The sequence below is a fragment of the Sinocyclocheilus rhinocerous genome, unplaced genomic scaffold (assembly GCF_001515625.1).
Source record: "Sinocyclocheilus rhinocerous isolate Xijiao unplaced genomic scaffold, SAMN03320098_v1.1 scaffold591, whole genome shotgun sequence".
Lineage (NCBI taxonomy): Eukaryota > Metazoa > Chordata > Actinopteri > Cypriniformes > Cyprinidae > Sinocyclocheilus > Sinocyclocheilus rhinocerous.
Window position 1 is genome coordinate 2,706,650 of NW_015641476.1, and position 22,418 is coordinate 2,729,067.

The 22,418-nt window shown below is 36.9% G+C and overlaps 1 protein-coding gene across 1 annotated transcript in view; it reads left to right on the plus strand.

Moving 5' to 3' along the window:
* The window catches only part of LOC107755112 (FH1/FH2 domain-containing protein 1-like), a 63,532-nt gene that overhangs the window by 3,227 nt on the left and 37,887 nt on the right, over window positions 1-22,418 (plus strand). The window contains exons 2-3 of the mRNA XM_016571812.1: window positions 749-855; window positions 9,083-9,147. Of these exons, the coding sequence (XP_016427298.1) occupies window positions 749-855; window positions 9,083-9,147 (172 nt within the window). The remainder of the gene's footprint in view (window positions 1-748; window positions 856-9,082; window positions 9,148-22,418) is intronic.

The following is a 22,418-nucleotide window of genomic DNA, read 5'->3' on the forward strand; positions in this document are numbered from 1 at the left end:
TGGAAAATAATGTGTTTTTTTAACTTTAAACCGCATAAACACATTTCATTACACCAAATACACAAAATAATGTTCTTTTTAGCAGCATCATATGACCCCTTTAAGATCTACTTATGCTTCTGATGCTTTTGGGAAACGCAGCCCTATTTGAACAAGCACTCTGAGCCATGCGTCAGCAGCGAACGCTGTCTGTGATTGATTGGTTCTGTCTTTCAGCATTTGCGTGTGTTCCGATGAGCAGGAGAAATGGTTCTTAGAAGAACTTATTTTATGCACCGAAGTTCTTGATAAGTAAATAAAATTAGTGGTTAAAAAATGCACTTTAGAATCGATATTTTTATGTGAGGATCGATCCTTTCGATACAACATCAGTATCGAAAGTATCGATATTTAAGTATCGATCCGCCCATCCCTACTCTGTATCAAACACCGCCATTGGCAACAATGAACTTTATTTGTTGTGCACTAGTTGACCGCTAATGATGGTTGTTTTGTTTTGTATGGGAGCATGTTCATATGCTATAATGGTGTGCCAAGGGTTACACTTTTGAAATTAAATTTTCACTGTTATGTTGTAGTTGTGATGTAGTTTGTGTCTTGCCAGATTAATATGTGTGAAAAGAGAACAAGACTCATCTTCCAGTTGCACATTCAAAAAGCATGAGAGTCTAACATGAAACTGTAATCTGTTTATGTGCTGTGTCAAGTAACAATGCTAGGCAGTGATGTTCCTCTTTCTCCCTCTCAGTTAGAGGAGTGTGCACTGCAACTGGCTTCTAATGGCAACTACCTGGATCTGGATTCATCCCTTGCTGAACAGAGAGATGATCTGGAGAAGCTCTATGACGACGTGGAGTAAGAATGACTTCAAATGTTGCCATCCAATCTTCTCTCTCTTCCTCTCCTACTTTCTTTTTTTCCTTTCATTGTCTTTTAGTTTAAAGGGATAGTTCACCCAAAAATTAAAATTACCCCATGATTTACTCACCCTCAAGCCATCCTTGGTGTTTATGACTTTCTTCTTTTAGATGAATGTAATTGGAGTTATATTTAAAAATGTCCTGGCTCTTGCAAGCCTTTTAATGGCAGTGAATGGGTTTTATTTTTCAATAGTCCAATAGAAGTCCAATAAACTGCACCAATCCATCATAAAAAAGTGTCCCACACGGCTCCAGGGGGTTAGTAAAGGCCTCCTGAAGCAAATCAATGTGTTTTTGTAAGAAAAATATCCATATTTAAAACGTAATCTCTAGCTTCTGTTAACTGTCGTACGCGCGTACACGAGATAGTGACGTTCTGACGTAGGTATAGCGTAACCTCCGGTGAGAAGTGACGAACGCGGAAGCACACAGGAGAGAGCAAAACAAAACACTGTTCACAAATTAGAAGTACAAAACGAGGATTTGTAAAGAAAAATGTCGGAGGATTTCGATATAAGCCAAAGAGGAGACTGGTTTTCCTTTGCTAAACAAAGGAAACTTTGCTTCCTTTGCGCCTGTAAACAAAACTTGTTTCTCGCGAGACTAGCATATTCTCACTAGAGCTTACGCTATGCCTACGTCCTACGTCATCCGGCTGGAATGCCCTACATTATTGAATGTAGTTCCTCCCTTGCTGACTTGAATGAATAAACTTAATTAAAAATGGTATTAAAGATGACATTTTTATTCATTCACAAAAAGAACTTATATTCTTTGTTTTAGGGAGAAATGAATTAATAATTAAGTAAATCCTTAAAAATAACTAATTAAAAAAGATATTTATTGTTTTGCAGCCTATTAAAAATTTACAAAAGGGATGTGAGTCACAAGTTGACTCACAAGTCAGGCAGAGGTCCCCCCCCCAAAAGTCTAAGTCAGGTGTCAAGTCTTAGTCTTGATTTGGCCTTGAAAGATTTTAGACTTGGTTTAGTCTAAGGCCAGAGACTTTTGAACATGTCTGCCCCCATCCAACCCTTCTTTTAATTTTCTTAACAAATTGGAAAAACAGCATCAATTCCAAGTGAATGAATATTTCCATTCTTGGGTCAATCTGAGTTCTTAGTCATTCAAGAACCAAATTTGGGAGAATCGTTCATAAGGTGAATGTTACTTTACACACAAGATATTCTTAGTGAGGCCAGAGGGAAGGAGTGGACAACATTAGTCACAGATGCTGGGAACGTGGCTTCATAATGCGTTTAGAAGAGAGAGTGGATAAGTGCTTGCAACACTCCACTGAATCTGTTTTTTGGGATGTTCAACAGTGTAAAGTTTCGACCAGTTTTGACATCTTGGGACGTTGTTTTGGATACATTTAACTGCACTCAGCATTAGCTTTTAAATAGGACTGTGCAAAAAATCTAATGTGATTTTCATGTGCATCTCATCAGTAAAGCCGCTCCTGTGATTAGTAGTAAATCTCCAGCACGTGCTTTCAGATGGAGCAGCATTTACTACACAGAGCCGTAGTTCATTGACAAGCTACACAAAATCGCGTTCAAAATCGCAGGCGATTCATTGCCAATTTTGAACGCGATTTTGTGTAGCTTGTCAGTTAGATTTTTTGCACAGCCCTACTTTTAAAAATACAAAGGGTGTTTCAGCACTGCCCTCTCTAATGCTATATTTAGTCGTCTTTTTATTACATGGTGGTGTCATCAGACTATACTACCATTTACTTCTCAAGTGTCTTATTGCTCCTCCTGTAGAACATTTGTATGTTGGCTTTGTAGATTTGATACAAAAGCTTCTTTAAGATTATAAATAAATTCTTAAATTACTATTTGTATTCCTTGCTATAACATGGCTCACAGAATAAGGAAGGTTTATGTGACTTGTTTGTAATGATACAGCTGCTACATTACAGGTCCTGTGGGATGCTTGAAAAGAAAAAAAGAACCGGTTTCAGCCAACTCACTCTTGTGGCATATTCATAACTGTTTTACGCTTTGGTGAATTGTTGGCTAATTTGTATGAATTCATACAATTTAATTTGTACATTTCCACATGCTCTGCTTACGCCCCACTGATGGTAACGTTTAGGGATGGGGTTAGGGGTGTCTTTTATTTCCCTAAAAATTTAACTTTTCTGCGTGAAAATTGTCACCTGACCATACAAAATCATACGAAATTACCACCTCATAAATTTGCGTTATCTTATAATATCGGTTTGGTTTTCGCTATTAGTCTGGATTTAAGGGGCATTCAATTGATTTTGTTTCATTGTAACAAAATTGACGGCTATAATTTAGCTCCCAAGATTAACTTACATGTTATTTTAAGTAATTCAGGAGACTGATTGAAATTAATTTTCATCTATTTCAATGCTGCTTTAATGCTTGAGGTAAATTTGACTTTTTTTTTTTTTTCATCTGTAAGGTGTGAGAAACAGTGACACTGATTAATTTTTCTTCTAATTTCTCTCATGCTCCCTGTCTAACTCTGGTTCACTCGTCTCTGGTGCAAGTGAAACTCTTAGCTTTTCTCAGCAAAAGAACAAATTGTTCAGCCTGTAGTTAATTTTTTTGTTTTGTATATTTTTTTAATCCTACCTCATTTCAGATGTACACATTAATGTAGCCTGCCATTGTCAAGGAGGTCTGTCTGGCAGAAAAAGAAAAGAAAAAGAAATTAAAGAGAACATTTCCTGTATGTTTGTAGGTCTCCATCCCTGCACGTCAAAGACGAAAAGGGTGTTTCAAGCACTAAAAAATAAAAGTTTAATACAGCTTTAAATTTAGTTTTTTCCCCATATATTAGAATGTGTCTTGTTTAACTTTATATTTTTCTGAACAAAAAATAATGACTATCATGTATTTTTAGTATAATTTACAGAAGGCACCCACTAAAATGTCATTCAGTGTAACAATATTTATATACTAAAAAATCTTTTTAGGCTTATTTTAAAAATGAATCATTTGATGACATTATAAAAGACTATTTTTAAGCATCACAGTGCAGCCCTCAAATACCAATTCACTTTAATTTTTGAATCTTTATACTTTGCTAATGTCCTTCAAACCACTAGGTTTTACCTACATTTGTCAGCAAGAAGTTTTTGTGAGGAAGTGAAAGTCATTTAAAGGGGTCATATGATGCTGCTAAAAAGAACATTATTTTGTGTATTTGGTGTAATGAAATGTGTTTATGCAGTTTAAGGTTAAAAAAAAACATTATTTTCAACATACTGTACATTATTGTTTCTCCTCTATGCCCCGCCTTTCTGAAACGCGTCGATTTTTACAAAACTAATCGGTCTGAAAAGCGAGGTGTGCTCTGATTAGCCAGCTATCCAGTGCGTTATGATTGGCCGAATACCTCAAGCGTGTGACGGAAATGTTACGCCCCTTACCATATTGTGATGCGTGTCCCGGAGCGACGAGACAAAAACATTAAAACCCATTACAAACGAGGCATTTGTAGCATCCAGTGGGGACATAATTACGGATTATAATGACTTACACTGTCTTTTTAGCCTTTTTTCTTTGCGTGAACATTTGGGCGGTGTTATGCAAATCTTCCCACATAGTGATGTAGATATGTGGGAGCGTGTTAGAACTCGCCATTTTAGGTAGGCGTGGCTGACTCTTAACTTTTATAAAGAATATCTCTTTGGATTTGAGACTTTAATCTTTGCAACTTTACAGATCTTCTTTATGCACCAAGAGCTTGTAACACTCCAAAGAGAAAGGAAAAATTGAAATCGCATCATATGACCCCTTTAAAATATAATAAAATTTAGTATGATCACATATTCTTTTTTGTATTTTAATAAGTACAGGTCAGAATAAGTATATTGTTTCATTTTTACATAAATATATCTGTTACGCTGAATGACCATGGTTTGTTACTCTGAATGACGATTTGCCAAAAAGAGAGATAATATTGCCATTGTTCCCATACCTGAAATGTTTTTCATATCTTGAGCATTTAAAGCGGCAGATGATAAACCTGCAGCGCATTCATAGAGCAAACAGTGCTATCGTTCATTGGTGTGGAGGCTAGCATAGTTACTGTTATAGTTATCTTAGTTATTGTTCTTGGTGTGAACAGGCTTTAGAATGCCACCTAAGCTACTGGGTCCGCACATACTTTATTAGCTTTTTGACTTTTTACAGTGCCTAGCAGCTCTCTCTGTTTGTGGGCATCTAAAATTAATCAATAACAAATTAATCAATACAAAAATGCATTCAAATATTAATATTTATTAAATTTGTCAATGTTGAACAATCCTCATTATTCTGTAATATGAATAAGATGCTAAAATTGTTATTTATACAGTGATACTGTCATTCAGTGTAATGGATGACACCGTGATATAACAGAGAATTTGCATTACACCACATGACAAAAGCATTACCCTGAATGACGAAACTTCTATTTCAGCTTATATTGCAGGCAATCACATGGCCACATGTATCAAACAGTGAGCTTGGCCAGTAAAATTAATCACAATTATTTACAACATCTCCTAATTTTTCCAAAAAAATCTAACAATAAAAGTGTTTTTTGGCATTTCACTGAGTGACATGCGTTTTTGTAACTTCGGATACCACACCATGAAAAGGAGGAATTATCAAATATTAAAGGGCAATAAATTTACTTTTCTGCAGCACCACATGGTGTTCAGGGTGCCATTTGATGATGTCACAGACTGTCGAATGACTATCAGTTTTTTTTTAATATGATTTCAGAATGGCTTCTTGTTCCTGTTACACTGAATGATCTCTGATAAACTGCATTTTCGGGACAAAAGTCCCCTTTAAAAAAAACAATAAGACATAGTCCTTTTAATGTAACAGCCAACACTTACTTGAAAATGCCAAGACAAGCAATGTATTTTTTAACTTGGTATTTTATATGTTTATTTAAAGATGTAATGGTAAAATCAAAGTCCGGACCATTACACTGAATGACAATTTTTTCACTTTGGAACATTATTTCCCCCATATTTTGACATTTTATTTTCACCAAACTTCTTTGAAATATGAAAGTAGACCCTTTACTTTTTATGTATATAAAATTACTTTTGTACTTTTGTAACAATGCTGCTGAATCTGTTATAGTCAGGAAATGCACTGAAAACTCGATTCTCTCGTTGTTTGTGTTTAGTCTTTGCTATACTTGAGAGGAATTCCCCAATTTGTGTTAGTATTGTAAACTAATGTCAACAATGACTAATTTCAACACAAATTTTTCTTTGCGAGCCAATGAACATCTGTTCAGCCTCCTTAGATCATAACTGTTGAATAAGTATTCAACATTTTATTAAAGCTGCAGTCCGTAAATTTTGCCTCCTTGTCGCCATCTCTGTTTGAAAACCTGCAATTGCAGCTGTCTGCGGAATTATCTTCCCTGCGTGGGTTGTACGGCGGCTTGGCTCCAGCGCGGATGAATCTAATGTTCTGAAGAGTATGTGTGGCAGTCAGTCACCGCACCGGTGTGGATATTCACTGTACTTCGCAATCACAGATTCTAGCCTACGTCTTGGAATATATGACCCAAATAAGAATTTTCACCGGATATTGCCATCTGAACAAGTAACAAGTCTACAACGTTTGTTCTGACCAACTGAGGAAAAAAGCATTACCATAAATCGCGCTACCAATGGTGATTTAATCTAAAGATCGGTTAGCTCATATCACATCAAACCATGCAAATTATTATTATTGTTATTCTTTATTCTCAGATTATTAATGTTAACAACATCAGCATTACGTGACTGTGATTATAGTGTGTATAAGATTTCAATTTCTGTACAGTCTAATCTCTAATTGTCATTAGAGATTATCATACCATTCGAATTTCATACCAAGAAATTCTTTTAACCCAAAAATAATCAAAAAAAGTTACAGACTGCAGCTTTAAAGAAACACTTTATGAAATTCAGGTAAAGGCTCAATCATGCTCAAAATGCTGACAAAATACAATATAATGAGCAGCAGTTTTTGGGATGTACCATGATGCTTAAAAGGGTGGTAGACAGTCACAGTACAGCTTGGAGAAAATTGCCCTGTTTAACCATGTAACATGGTTGTTTTAATCACAGGTTAATGTAATCTAATAAAGAAGATAAATGTATAGGCTAATACATACGGATGACTATGACTTTGGCCATATTGTTCTTTTTTCTGTAGTACAAATGTAACACCTTCTTCAGTATGTCTATTATATGATTGAGATAAATAAACCTGTTCACTGGCTAAGCTGCAAACAATGCTTGGACTAAAAGCACTTATTTTTCAGATGAATGGAATAATATTTATTATTCATTTATACTGTTGAAACCTTGCCAGATTTTTGTGTAGAACGTCTGTGAACCCCTGAATGTTCAGCATTACCTAATTATGACCGGTATCAGTTTCACTAAATCATTTATTAGTGTTGCTTAGTAACGCACAGTCATTGGACCCACCAGAAGACATGAGTGATTTCACAGAGGCAGAGCCAGCGTTTCAGTGTGCTGACCACAGCTTAGACTGACAGTCTCAGAATACACTGAATAGAGCTAAAACACTGAACCGCAAATCTAGAACTCAGAGTCAGCTCAAACTGAAGAATTGCATAACTTTGGATCTGCAATACTACTCAGGCTATTTTTTTTTTCCAGATTTGTTCAGCCGTGCTCTGGAGAATCACTTTAAAACCCAGCAGAGTGCTGTGTTTGTAAAGAGCTAAATTGTATATACAAGTGCACTCCGTTTGTTTGTTTAACTACTGATCAAAAGATTTGGGTCAGTAAGATCTTATTTTCTTTTAAAGAAATGAATACTTTTATTCAGCAAGGATGCATTAAATTGATCAAAAGTGACAGTCAGATCATTTAGAACATTACAAAAGTTTTATATTTCTGTTTATATATATATATATATCTGTTTATTTAAAAATATTAAGCAGCACAACTGATTTTAATATTGATTATACAGGTGCATCTCAATAAATTAGAATGTCGTGGAAAAGTTCATTTATTTCAGTAATTCAACTCAAATTGTGAAACTTGTGAAATATTTGAAGACTGAAGTAATGGCTGCTGAAATTCACCTTTGCCATCACATGAATTAATTACATTTTTAAATATATAATAAAATAGAAAACTTAAAAAAATGTGTGTTTTTTTCTGAACCGTTATAATATTATATAACTGTTTAAAAACTGTTGTATTTGAATGTTTTATGATTTTACTGTATTTTGGGTCAAGTAAATACAGCCTTGGTGAGCATGAGACTCTTTTTTTTTTTTTCAAAAACACAAAAAATCTTACCTTAAAAATCTTAAGAATGTTTATATGTATTATGAGTCAAAATATTGCCATAATTTGCAATGTAATTTTTCCCCCCAATCTTATTAAATTGACCAAGATCTCTACAGAATCCAAATGCAAATATTGCAAAAAAGCAGTAGTGACCTTATTGTTGAAGGAGAACTAGCAGCTCCATGCCAGTGGAAATGCCTTCATTTCTCATTATGAAGTATTTTTAATCGAGTGGTCTTATTTTCTAAGGGCTCACTGTTACTGTGTTTGTGGGTGTGTGTGTGTGTTTAAAGCATACATGGTTTGTATTTGTAAGCCGGCAAAAATGTAGCCACTGCTGGGAGCTCCTTCGGGTTCACTGAGATTGTCAGGAGGAAACGCGTCATTTAAAGCAGTAGCACTTGGAAAATAGAAGACAAAATTGGGGTGTGTGTGAGAATGTCTGTCTTTGTGACTGGGTGTATGAACCACACAGAACATCGTGAAGAAAACATAAGCTTTGGATAGGTCCATTTTTAGCCATGAACGCTCTTGATGCATAGTTTCCATGTCTGTTTACTCTCTCTTTCCATACCTTAATCCCTACCGACCCATATTCTCTCTTTCTGATTCTGTCTCCAGTGTGCCTTCAGTGTAGTGCGTGTCTGCAGCTGTAATAATGACTAATCCACAGTGTTCTTTAAATGTATTTTGCTCCATCTGCATTATCATTAAAGTAGTGAAAGAATTCAAATGAATAGAATTCAACTAGTATAATGATGAGAAGCACAAACTGTTTGTGTGTTTCTGAATGAAGTTATTTGGTTTGCTGTATGATGTCTTGATTCTCAAATTTTTTTTCTTTCTACAGAAAAGGCAAAAAGCCCATCTTGATTCTCCGTACGCTGCTGTCAGTACGGGTTCATTCCATCCTAGGTAAGAGCGTATGCACAGTAATACTATGTGATGAACATATGATTAATTTGCATGCTCCTTTCATAAGTGTAAGGTGGCAAGTACGTCATCCCTAGCTTTCCATTCTGGCTGTTGGTTTAGTTTGTCTTGGAGAAGGAATAAATGGGCCACGTTCTCCAAAAATGCTGAAATGGTATTATCCCTATATGGTTTTTCCTCTCAGTTGGGAACTTTCCAACTATGTCCTCATAATCCTCAGTGACAACTTCAGGTTCAGCTAGGCTTTCATTGTAACATGGATATGTTAAAGTGATGAACATAAGAGCTCCCCACTTAATAGTTCAGCTACAATTGGTTGAAGTCAGCGATTTAAGTGAAAATTCATCCATATTTGTCTTTTATGGTCATCATAAACTGTTTTAAGCTGGCCTATAAGCAAGTATAATGCCCAGTTTTTTTTTTTTGGTAACCATTTACTTGGGCAAGTGTATTCTGCTTCTGCAATGTGTGTTAATATTATAGCATATATACGTTAAACAACACTTGTGCATCTACTTTGACCATTAAGCTGTTGTTGAGTAAATTGTTGTATTATGTGTGTTTCCATTTGTGGGATACATATGGTGTATGATAACAGCAATGACAGTCCAGATATTCTTCACTCTCCTTCATTTAGTTTTTGGTTCAGCTAGACTTGATAAATGTAAGCTTAAGGACAAAACATAATGAACAAAGCCACAGTAGCATAAATAGATTCTGCTAACACCAAGGATTGAGTCCATGGTCCAGTTTTGGCATCAGATGTATACTGTTAAGTTACCTCGTGAAGTTAGTTTATTTCCAGTCCTGTTAAATGCATACACCCTTTCAAAAATGTATATACTTGGAAAAACATTAACACTCAAATAGCATATCTAAATATCTAATTTCTGATGTCCAGGATGTAGTTACAGAGTGACCTTTGGAGGGTTTTCTCTCCACATATTTAGAAAGTGGAAAGTGCAGAATGAATGGCACCCCATCAGTGTCACCAAACCAGAATACTCAATTTATAATCAACTTGGCCATCTGCACTGGAAGTTTCAGGTATATGCCATTTCATGTGATGGTATAAACATTTGATTGTTCGCTTACTTTAAATTTATTTTGATTATTTGTTTAAATTATTATTATTGTGTGTTTTTGTTTTTAAAACAGAAAATATTTTAACCTATTAAAAAAAGCATTTGCGGCTATAGGCCAGTTGCCAGGACCTAGTCACGCCCTTTCATTTTCATTAGTATTGTGTGACATATAGTGAACGGATGAGTAGGTTGAAACAAGGGCTATGGAAACCTAGTGATACCCTCTGTGTATTCAATCTCCCTCACACTATGCCTGTCTCCCCTCCGTTCTGTCTGTGAATGCATGTCTTATCTTGCATTATATTATGCTGGTTTATTTTTCTACTGATGGGACATGTTTGAATGGAAGTTGGTTTTTGAGTGTGATATGCGTGTGTATTTGAGCAACACAAAGAGAACAATACACCTCAAGACAGGACAGACCAGTCCAGCCCTGGGGTTTCTGGGTCACTGTGTGATGCACAACACTCCCATCTGGCTCTGATGGTGTGCTGAATCTTTGTTATTGCTTTTGTGGTCATACACAAAAGATAAATGATTTAGCAGTTTTGCCCAGTAGATTTTTATTTCTAAACTGCTTTCTTGTAATAATTGAGGTAATGCTGAGTCATTGTAATTGTGTTGTCAGGAATGTCAAATTGAATGTTCAGGAATTTAGTCACATTGCCTGTTTGTTTTTTCTGTCTCTTCATGAAGTGTTGCTCTTTTGTTTTCCCCTCTATGTTGACCATAAAAAAAGGAGAAAAAAAAAATCTTGGCAGTATGTTTTTTTTTTTTCACATTTGGATCAGTCTGAATCAAAGAGCTCATCAATCCACTCAGTCCAACCCCCACAGAGCTATTGTAGTGTCTGGCATACTTTCAGTTTTATTAATTGAGTCAAACTATGTTCACACTTTCACCCATTTGTTACAAACAAGTGACAAGGCTCCGTTCCAGTGCTCACTGTGACTGCATGGTCACATGACTTTGGCTCTTGAACATGAGCCACCAGCGCTCTGTTGATGCTGTCAGTGCCAGCTGGCCCAGCCAATCAGATACGAGTAAAAAAATATTGGCTGATTTTACTGAGATCCAGCGTTCTAAAGAAGCCATTATAATTAGTCATGGCTGCTTATTATTTTTTCAGTTGGAACGGGCTTGTCACTTGGCTAATAACCGTGTCTAGAGAAATGGGTAATTTTACAGTTGCTTTGGGTTCAAAGTAATGCATGATCTTTTATCATAACTATGCATATGAATAGGTCTTTAGGGTTCATGCGCTCCTCCTCCAGTGATTTTTAAAAAATGATTCTTAGCTGAATCTCAGCTTGCTTTTCCCCGTTTGCATAATTCACATTTTTAAGTGTGAATTGGACTTTCTGGGCTATTTTATGACGACTTGTTTTTCATACTATTCCTGATATCCAGCAAGTTCAGTCTTTTTCTGTGTCAGAACACTGTTCCCCTTTCCATTCAGTATCAAGTGTGTCCTCTGTTGCTCTCTGCTGCAGACATAATTTATGGAAATGAAAGAATCTGCTGTTACTTCCCGGGTATCTGAAGGAGTGTGTAAAATATGTATATATCCATTCAGGATAAAAAGACTGCTGGCTTTGCCATTTATAACTCCACAGAGACTTATCAATATCTAATGTACACATTGTGGCTCATATAAGTGCTTCTGTGAACTTTAAGTAAAGTTACAACATCAGTTAATTAAAAAACATTTCCTTTCATAACAACCACAGCCTCTATCCCTGTTTTATAATGTGTGGTTTTAGGGTGAAAAACGAAGGCAGGCTTAATCTCCTTCGGTTTTCCTGTTGTTTTAGAAATAAGCTGATGCTGCACCCTATCCTTATAGTCATGTGTGAATCAGAGGAATTTTAATGGCAAACTAAGTTTTTAGTGTCTGTTTCGGGACATTTACTAATGTTTTCATTTTTCCACTATGTGAATGAATGGGTGATTGAAATGGCACAGGTTCCCACAAAACAATGTAGTTCATCATATCCTGTACTCAATCAAGGGTTTTGTTTTTCCATTGTACCAGTAAAGGTTCAAAGCTTTCCTCAGAATCCTCAGCTTGCAGGTCCTTGCAACATTTATTCTTGCCGCAACTGGATAAATTGAGCAATATCATATTATTGTCTCCTGCACATAAACTTGTAAATGTGGAATTGATCGGGTATTTACCTGGTTTCTGACAAAATATGAAGATATGTAGATTGTTCAGTGTTTAATAAGCTACAGTATATGTGTAATATTGAACCAACAACACATTGGTAAGTGAATAGATTTTGATGTCTATCTGAATTAAAAGCAACAATTAGCTGTCAAATTTCATGTGCTTTGCTTTCAATTTAAAATAAAATCGGTCAAAATAATCACTTTTGAGAAAGTGCATAAAAAATAGTAAGCTCAGAAAAATGCTGTGGCAACTTTTAAAGTGTTTCCGAAGTAATTCAGTGTAGGAGGAACAGTGTCATTTAAATTGCCCAACAGGAAATGCCATGGTGCAGATAGGTCATCCCTAAGGCCTCGGGCTTCTATTTCCTACTCTGTTTATGTAAGGCTGGGCAGCAGCACATACTGTTCAAATTTTAGCAAAGCCACCCGTACGTCTGTCATTAGCATAAATTCTCTAACAGGCCCCTCTCCCTCACATACACACGTGAACATGAACCACAGGTCGTAGTTTTCATAGTCAAATAAGCATTTTATGTAATCATTCAAGTGGTATTTCAAACCTTGAAGTGGACATCATTGTGCCAAAACGGGACAGCTGAGTTTATTTTTATATTTGATGCCACCCCGCACACAGTTAGCCCTCTTAAATGCCTCTAAAATCTTTCTTCCATCTACTGCTTAAATATTTAACTCTCTCCAGCTCACAGAAGAAGCAAAGTGACTTCCGGATCTAACTAAAGTGTTGTTGGCTGATTTGCTTCAAATCCCTGTGTCTCCATACTGCAGGGTTCCCACAGTCATGGCAGACCTGGGGGGGAAAAAGTGAATAGTGAACCCAAAAATTATGTACGACTTGCTTTCTTCTGTGGACCTCAAAAGACGATGTTTGGAAAAATGTCTGTTGTTTTGTCCATACAATGAAAGTCAATGGGGTCCAATGTTTTGTTTTGATCCAGTGGACTTTTTTAATATGAAAAAAAAAAAAAAAGTATTTTATGTTCAGCAGAAGAAAGTAAGCTATACAGGTTTGGAACAGCACGAGGGTGAGTAAATGATTTTCAATGTTTGGGTGAACAATTACTTTTCTAGGGAAATGAATGTGTCAGAATGTGTGGGAACCCTGATATCAAAGGCAACCTCTAAGCCTGTCTCTGATTCCTTCATGTCAGCTGCTCGTGTTCAGACTTGTTGGCTCTCTGTGCACAGTGTGTTGTGAAATGCTCTGACAGACAAGGTTATAATCTGGGGCTATAATCTACTTTACCAGTACCATTGACATCTATTCCAAATGTCCTTTCTATTGAATTGGCTTCACTGTAGCATCTCAGAAATAGAGTTTATTCAAGGCTAATATATGTATAGTCACAACTGGACGTCTTTTTGGGTTGTATTGAAATGGTGGTTGTTCACCCCAGACTCTTTGGAGTTTCCACCCTCCATCGCTCTAAGATGTTTTTCTAAGCATGGCTGCCAATGTTTGGTCCACAGGGACGAGGACCCAGACATCCGATTGGAGGCTATTTATAATAGAATAAAAAATTGTTTTTGTAGTGGCACAATGCTATATGCCAGTAAGTACTCTATGTTCCACATTCAGTTTTTATTCTTTTATTATATTTTTTCCCCTTCAGGCTACATGTACAGGACATGTACTGTGGGTTACCCAAGTCTGCAAAACCCTAGAACATTTTCCCATGATGCTGCAAATCCAATTTTAGCTCCCCATCTCTTTCTTCTTTCCCTCTGTGCCCAAGTCATTTATGAGCGTTACAGCCTGATCTCTCTGTGACATCTTTTCATGCCTTGTGTTCCGCATCCACCTGATAAGACTCTATCTAAAGCATCACGGTCGCCACTGAAGCATTTCATATCCCTGTGTTGGCATCTATCTGGGGAGTCCTCATAACCTTGGGGACTCATTTGGATCACAGGTTTTCACATCTAGTGAAAATATCCAATAATAGTCAGTTGCTAGTGTCGTACTGTAAAGAATTGTTCAGCTCTTAGGTGCTAATTAATACCCGGTGGCAACCACCAAAAATTGTCCGATCAGAACAATTAACTTAAGTGATGTCCGTTTAGGAGGAGCTAGATGCACACACCACTCATAGACCACTCATTTCAACAGTTTTAATTGAGTGTGGTTCTAGAAAGAGAAACAACAATAATAAAGTATAAATATACACACTGATAAAACATCAATATGCAAATGAATAATATCTGCATTTGTTATGACATTAACACTGAAAATATGTCTTTACAGCGATCGTATAAGATTGGCTAGAGATTAGCTTACAGACACATGTGCTCGGCAGATGCGATAAGCATGTCTTAAAAGGCTAATTCACAATCAAATGTAAACACAGTATAATGAAGCAACAAACTTACTCTTTGATGCACGCACACATGCGATTACTCAATATTGCAGGAGAACTGGCATTATCATCACCGTTAGAATCGTCTCGCGCTAGTAATAATAATGGTGATCATAACTGTACTAAACTGCGTCAGCAACCGGGTCCTTTGGACCTTCTGGGTCCTAACAATAGGCGTGTGACTGTCGCCTGACTAAATAACAACAGTGAATTAACCATTACACATATACAAAGAACTGTATGAACATATTAAATAAATGGCCCTCAGTTTAGTACACGTACTCTATTGCAAGTATGTGCTGAGGTCAAGTCTGAATCAGGATTTGGCTGGAATGAGTTTGGTGGATGTACTGAGTCATTACCCCAGGAAATCCTGCATCCATGTGTCCATTGGAGTTTGCATGCATTTGTCCAATTCCACAGACTACACATGTTGTACTAATAATAGCATTAATAATAATAACCCTTTGGTGCGCATTGAACTGCTTCATCAGGAAGTTTCATTTTGTAATATTTTGGAAAGAGATCCCAGTTCAGTTATCTATAACAGTTAAATTTTTTTTTTTTTTAGTCGAACCCCTCTGACCTAAAAATATTTACTTGAAGTACCTCCTGAGATTTTAATTTATAATTGAAGAACATATTTTTTTTCATGTTCACAGTTCTCTGATTTTAATTAAAGTTCACATGACATGCAGGTGAACACATAAAATATTTTTTATTTTTATTGTTTTATTTTATTTTTAAATGATTTATTCATTTTAATTTTACAAGACGCCTAAATTTTGTGTCATGGAGCAGCAGTTGACCTCACCATCTTTGTGTGAGAGAATGGAAGCATGTGCTCAAATGATCAAAACACATCATATTTGCAAAGTGAACTTTCCGGTCCATTGTTATTTCACATTTGTAACAAAATAAATGAATAAATGTAGTATTTTAAAATTTTATTTGTATTATGAGTGTGTAAAAAGGTAGAGTAAGTTTGTCTACACCTCTCCTGATCCTAAAACAATCTGTGTCCGCAGAGTGGAAGTGGATAAGTGTCATTCATAAGCCTAATGGCCTGTGGGTGTGAAGCTTAAAAAATAAATCACAAAAGCGAATTATGCTTAGTCCATACTTAGTCCAGTTTACCTGCTAGCAAAACACCAAAGTAATGGGTTCGAATCTCAGGGAAACTTGTCGCTTTGGACAGAATGTCTGCCAAATGCATAAATTAATGTACATGTAAAATATTTTGTTTAGATTTTAGAAGTAAAGCCTACCAACATGTAGCCTTTAAGCAAGTAAAACAAAAAAGCAGTCATTTTGGAAAGGTACTCAAGGCATTTTAGCAGTGTTTAAGCTTACCCTCAATCAATATAAGGATATTTGTACTTTTCTAAGATGCCAGGCACACTTGGCTGTTGTTACTAGTTTAGTAAAGGGTTCAGTAATGGGGTCAATCCTTGTATGTGTGTGTGTGTGTGTGTGTATACATACATACATGTGTGTTAGGGCTGGGACAATAAATCGATGCATCGCAAATCGAGAAATGATTCTGCATCGATTCTGAGATTTTCCGAAGGCATCGCGATCCTCTCTTGAACCGATTCTGAGCTTAGTTTTTAACAGCAGATAGCACTGCGTGCTTTAGAAATTGCCGTATTCTGCTTGCTTCCAGTTCCTTACACACCCACCACTTGAACCTAAAATAATCATTCATAAATTTCAAAAAGGTTGAAGCGAATTACAAGGATGTTCACAGTGGGCTGTGTTTACATTAATCTTGCATCATAAAAGCATAAAAGCCGATGTGTAAGTACATTTAACCACTTACATTACTCAGTCGAACCATAGACTGTAAAAAAAGATGGACGATGCGTCTCCTATTCCTTTCACTATAGAAAAGTGAAGCCAAAGCATCTCAGTATGGTCGCTGCCATCTTGAGTAAATGACGTCATTTGGAGCCAGAGTCTGCGCAGTAGAGATTTGTTTGGAGCCAGAGTCTGCGCAGTAGTGTCGTGAGGTGGAGCCGCGGTATCGAACTCCTGCCCAAACTCCCGCAGACGATGCATCGATTTATTGTCCCAGCCTTAATGTGTGTGTGTGTATATATATATATATGTATGTTAGTGTTTAGTGTTTGCACGCATTAGCATTTTTCCTGTGTGTTTTTATGTCTACTCACACCTGGCATCAGTTTGAAATCATTAGGAGCTGTGTTAGCATTTCATCTTCAGAGTCCAAGTTCCCTACTACAATAAGTGGGGTTTGAAGTCACAGATGGCTGTGAGTGATAAAGATCTGTTAATGTGAACTTAAGTTGACACAGATACCCAACAACAGCACAGCTCTCTGGCTGGTGGGCAAAGAATCAAATAATGCACAAAATACTTATTAAAGCACTCTAAGCTTAACACATAATGTTGATAATGTGACAGAGAAATCAGCTGGGTAAGAGGCGAACGTTTTACATGCTGTTCACATATAATCATAGGTAACCCATGATGCAGTTTAAGTTTTAGGTTTAATCTTATGAATTTAGGTTGTACCGCAGCAAATGTCTCTCATTGGACTAAGCATAATTGCTTTTTTTGTTTTTGGTGATGCTGACCTCATTTACTGTTGATGATGCCTTGAACATGGTCTTCTAGATTCTGGGAATAATTTAGAGTAAATTTTTTTTTTTTGGCAACATGGTCTGTGCATGCTTTCTATTGATGCAGATCAGAAAAGAGAAGTGTTTTTCTAGTTTGCCCTTATAAGGCTGTCATCAAATGTACTGCAGTCAGGTAACGGAAAGCGCAGTCTGACCTATTAAATGTCTAACCTGTGACCTTTTATTGTGACACCGCTAAAAGGGATCCTTACCGTCTTCACAGGCTCATTGAACTGTCCACAGGAACTGTCCCGTCATTTTTAGTGATTGTATCAATGTGCAGTTCTTATGTCCATATGCAGCAGGAGTTTATTTGGGTAACTGCTGTTAGGATGTGTGAAAAGGACAAACAGAGCATTTATGTACAGCCATTGTTTTGACCTGCAGTGTTAACCTTTTCCCTGCCCTGGAGTGGAAGCTTGTTAGGGATTGGTTTACAGTCCCACTCATGTTAAATCATAACCTTCAAGAATACAAAGAGTGAATCTATAGCATTGTTGTCTTTCTTGCTTTAAAGCAATATCCTGTTTGAATGCCTACATCACTTTCTGTTATTAATTTCTTATGGAATAGAGCAGTATAAGGAACTCACAGCATATCAACTTTCAGAGGAATAGGCCCTGAGAAATGGGGGTTAACTGAGGTAGAAGTTTATTGCCAGACTGCCACTGGGAATAACACTGATGTGTTTGGCATGAAATGCTGTAGTGGTTAGCGTCATTCAAATGTCAAGCAAGCAGTAACCTGTAGAGATCATTTGTTATGCTATATTCAAAATTTGAGGTTGATCTGTGTTCATGCCCTAACAAACTAACAAGTTTTCAGCCTGATTTGAAAAGATAATTGGTCATGCAAAACTAGAATGCCAAAGAAGGCCCTTAGAAGTGAATGGTTCTTATGATGTAGTTACATGAAGCACTCCCCGTCTGATTGTTTTTCTCTGATTGCCCAACGATTATGAACTATAACTATTGAGAGCTGCCTGTTATGCCCGCGGTACACTGTGTGTTTTTGAGGGTTAACTACGTGACATACAACAACAACAACAAAAAAGGAAGAAGCTAAACATGTCACGTATCTTTGGAAAGTTGAGATTCTTGTGATTTGAATGATGTGAACCATTTGAAGATACAATCAACACAGCAGGTACAATCAGTGTCTTTGTCAGACCGCCAACAAGGCTTCATCCTGTGATCCCATTGTGTTTTCCAGCTAATACCTCCCAGCTATAGTCACCTGAAGGCATCTGTTTACAAAAAATGTAGGTGGAATGTTTTTTTTTCCTTTTTCAGTGTGTTCAGAATTATATTACTCAATACCAGTAAGACTTCCAGTGATTCTGAGGTTTGTTCTGTTTAGGAACAAACTATACTCCAAATAGTTCAAGAACAGCATGCAATTTACTTTGGGTATGCCTTTTTTTTTTAGGTGTTTTACATTTTTTTAGGCAAATTTTACAGGGGTTAACCGTGATTGGACCTTTGTTTGTGAATATATATATATATAGAGGTGAAATGCAGCTTTAGTGCTTTCATTGCAGACCCTGTGATTGTTGTTCAGTCTATGTCGTTGGCTTTGTAAATGTGTGATCCAACTGTAGTAGTGCCCTATGTTTCAGACGGTTGTGTTCAGAGTGCTGTCTGTTACTCTTCCCTTGTGTCACTCTTCCCACATTTCCGTTTCCTGCCCATAATGGCTTCATGTGCTGGAGCCTTCATACAATGGGCTTGACTTCTGAAGCACCCTTTGTCACAGTACTGCAGCCTGACTAATAAAAATATATCTGGAGGAATTCTTCCCATCGTGCTGATCTCAAAGCTTTTACACGTGCTCTTTCGATTTAATTGCTTAAATCAAATGTTATCACTTTAACACAGTTATTATCCTGATATGTTTGGCAGTATGGGTGTCACTGTACTTTCTTTACCCTAAACCTTTCATCTAAACAGCGTTCTTGAACTGGTTCTGCTGTGTGAAGATCAGTTATACTAAATCACTTATTTTTGTCTAACCTTAGAGAAAAGTCAAATATCTTGTCTTGAATTGGCAGTGAATGCAGAAACAGAGGCAGAGGCCATGTGTGAATAATCTTATTCAGTGTGTTGTAAAGAATGTGCCAAGTCACAGTTTCTCTCAAGGATTCTGTGTCCTTTCTGTCATATTTGGTTTTGTCACTCGCTTACCCTCAGATGAACCTAGAACAATCCTTTCCTTCAAAGAAGGTTTGGTGCAGTACTGTATAAATTATTAAATTGTGTCATTGCCCTGTTTTCTTTCTATAGTCAGTAATTTAATAATGACATGGTAAAATATTTTTTTTTTCTTAAGACCCAGTTTGCAATCGGTGTTTGTTGTCTAAAATGCAAAAAGTCCCTAAAAAAACTCCATGTGTTTTGGGGCTTCCCCTAGTTCTGTTTAATGATGTGATCTAACGGTAGCTATTGTTGTAGACTGGGCTTACAGTATATGTGGTTAGGAAAAGCAGGAATATCAAAACTGCATAACTAACATGTCAATCAGTTGGGTGCTTTGCATTACTGATTATGCAGTAGGATATGAAGTGAACATGACTGCTTGTGTAACAAGTGAGTTTGGATAAAAGATCTCAGTTCACTTTTATGTGTTAGTTTGTTTGCTCTAGTCTCTGTTGGTTTACCCTTCACATTACTCTCAGATCATTTGGTGGTTACATGTTTGTGGGTGATATTCTACTTTTAGAATATCCCTGTTTTTTTCTCTCTTTCATAATCTGTTGCCCACATGCCCTCACTTCTTTTCTTGCTTCATTTTTCTCTCATAAACACAACTGTGGGAATCTGAGGTGACATTCATCCTCACTGTGATGTTCGGTTTTAGACTGAGAAGACTGGTTTATGGTACCGCATTTGCTGACAGTAAAATTCTTGGCAGATCTATTAGCCTGTATAATAAGAGGTTGAAAATAATTTATTGAAAGCATATATGCTTGCAAGCAATGAAGTGTGTGTGTGTGTGTGTGTGTGGCATATGACATCCTGGCTGCTTGTTGTGACATCCTTCCAGGCAGCAGCATAAAAACATTTTCATGTGTTTGCCATGAATGCCATTTGTAAATGTACAGATTGTGTGAGCAAATATGTGTTTGGGTTCCATCTGTAATGTCTGTTCTTTTGACACTGAGCTTTGTGTGTGTGTCTGTGTGTATGTGCATGTGTATGTGTGTGTGTGTGTGGAATATTATCAGTAGCAAGCAGCTGTCTGTGGGTGACCACATCATTCTCCATGCTGTCATGTACTTTACCACTGAGCTCAGAACACACACACACACACACACACACACACACACTGTCTGTCTGTACACACTGACAAACAAAGGTTGCTCTTCTAGAATGGCACTGACATTGAAAGAAATTTGTCACTACCTAAAAGTACCACAAATGACTTTAAATATATATATTTTTTACATAAATCATGCCAAACCCTTTAAGGCACCTTGGATTAACATGTAAATTCATTGCAGGCCTATGAATATTCAATTCTACTGTAATCACTAATTATTCAGTAGAAGACTAACTTTCTTAAAGTGATAGCTCACCCATAAATGTGTCTGTCTGTACCCCTTTATTTGGCAATCTCTATATTTCACTCTTTCTCCTTTGCGTACTTTAGTGCGTGCACACACATATATACACATGCACAGGGATAGTAACTACAACAGAACACATCATAGTGACAGACCTTTGGTTTTTTCGTTGTCAAAACAAAACATTATTAGAAACCTATGTATTTGCTAAAAGCCAGAAGCTTCTCATTTGACGTGATTCATGACGTTACATCAAGGGATACAGTGGCCAGTGATATTCAGTTCTCATGGGATATTAACTTGGGCACATAATGTACAAATATGTCCAGTCTGGTTTTGTGAATCAAGATGATCTCAGTGTTCTCTTGAAATCACTATTCATGCCGCAGGGTGTACCAGCTATTGTGGGATATACATCTGGAAAGTTGACAGTTTTAAACGTTTAGTAATACATATTAATATTATAATATTAATTTAACAGAATAGAGCTTTCATTTAATATAGCTTTTTTTATGTGTCCAAGACACTGTTTGTTTGCTGAGACTTGGTTCAAAGTTCCTCTGGATTGGCAAACATTGCAAAAGCTTGTTTACAAATGATGCTATTCCCAGGCATTGAAAAATGACTGTTTATTAAGCATCTCTGCAAATTTTCCAAATAAATAAATGACGTAGATGGTGAATCAGACGGAAAATAAGAGAGACTGTTTGTAGCACATGTTGCGTGAGTGCATCAGCTTACATTAGCTATTTGAGGAAGATCATGTGTCTGCCATGCCAGTTTCTTTCAGTTCTCACAGTAGGCACAGGCTAACCAGCTAGGCATGGGCCGGTATGAGATTTTGACGGTATAATAACCTTAAGCAAAAATTTCACGGTATCACGGTATTGTTGTTACAGCTCTAAAATGTGTTATTTTTAAATGACTGGATAAAAAAAAAAAAACTTTTTTCTGCTGAACACAATATATTTTATTTTTGAGCAACATACAGAATATTAGGAACAGTAGAATTTGTTTGTGCATCATGAACAGGGAGTGATCTGCCTGCTACAGTATTTTTCTCTGTGCGTCCGTCTTCAGCGTCTCTGGCCTGTGTTAACGGGCGTTTACGGACTTCATATTTTCACATAAATTACATTTTGGAAAATGATTGCATTGCAAAGCAGTTTGTGCAAGTCCAGAACAGAGACGAGCTGCAATAAAACAAAAAAACGGCCGGTTGCCAATCGCGTAAGTTCCAGGGGAAACTCCTTAAGTTCGGCCGTCAAACACACACGTGACTGACCGCTCGCTCGCACCAACAGGAGGAGGAGGGTCGTGCTACTCTCTACACTGCACTCAATCTGAGGGATTCCTACACTTTCAGTCTTCGAGGAGACATGAAAAACAGCGCATACCGCAGGAACGGTATAAC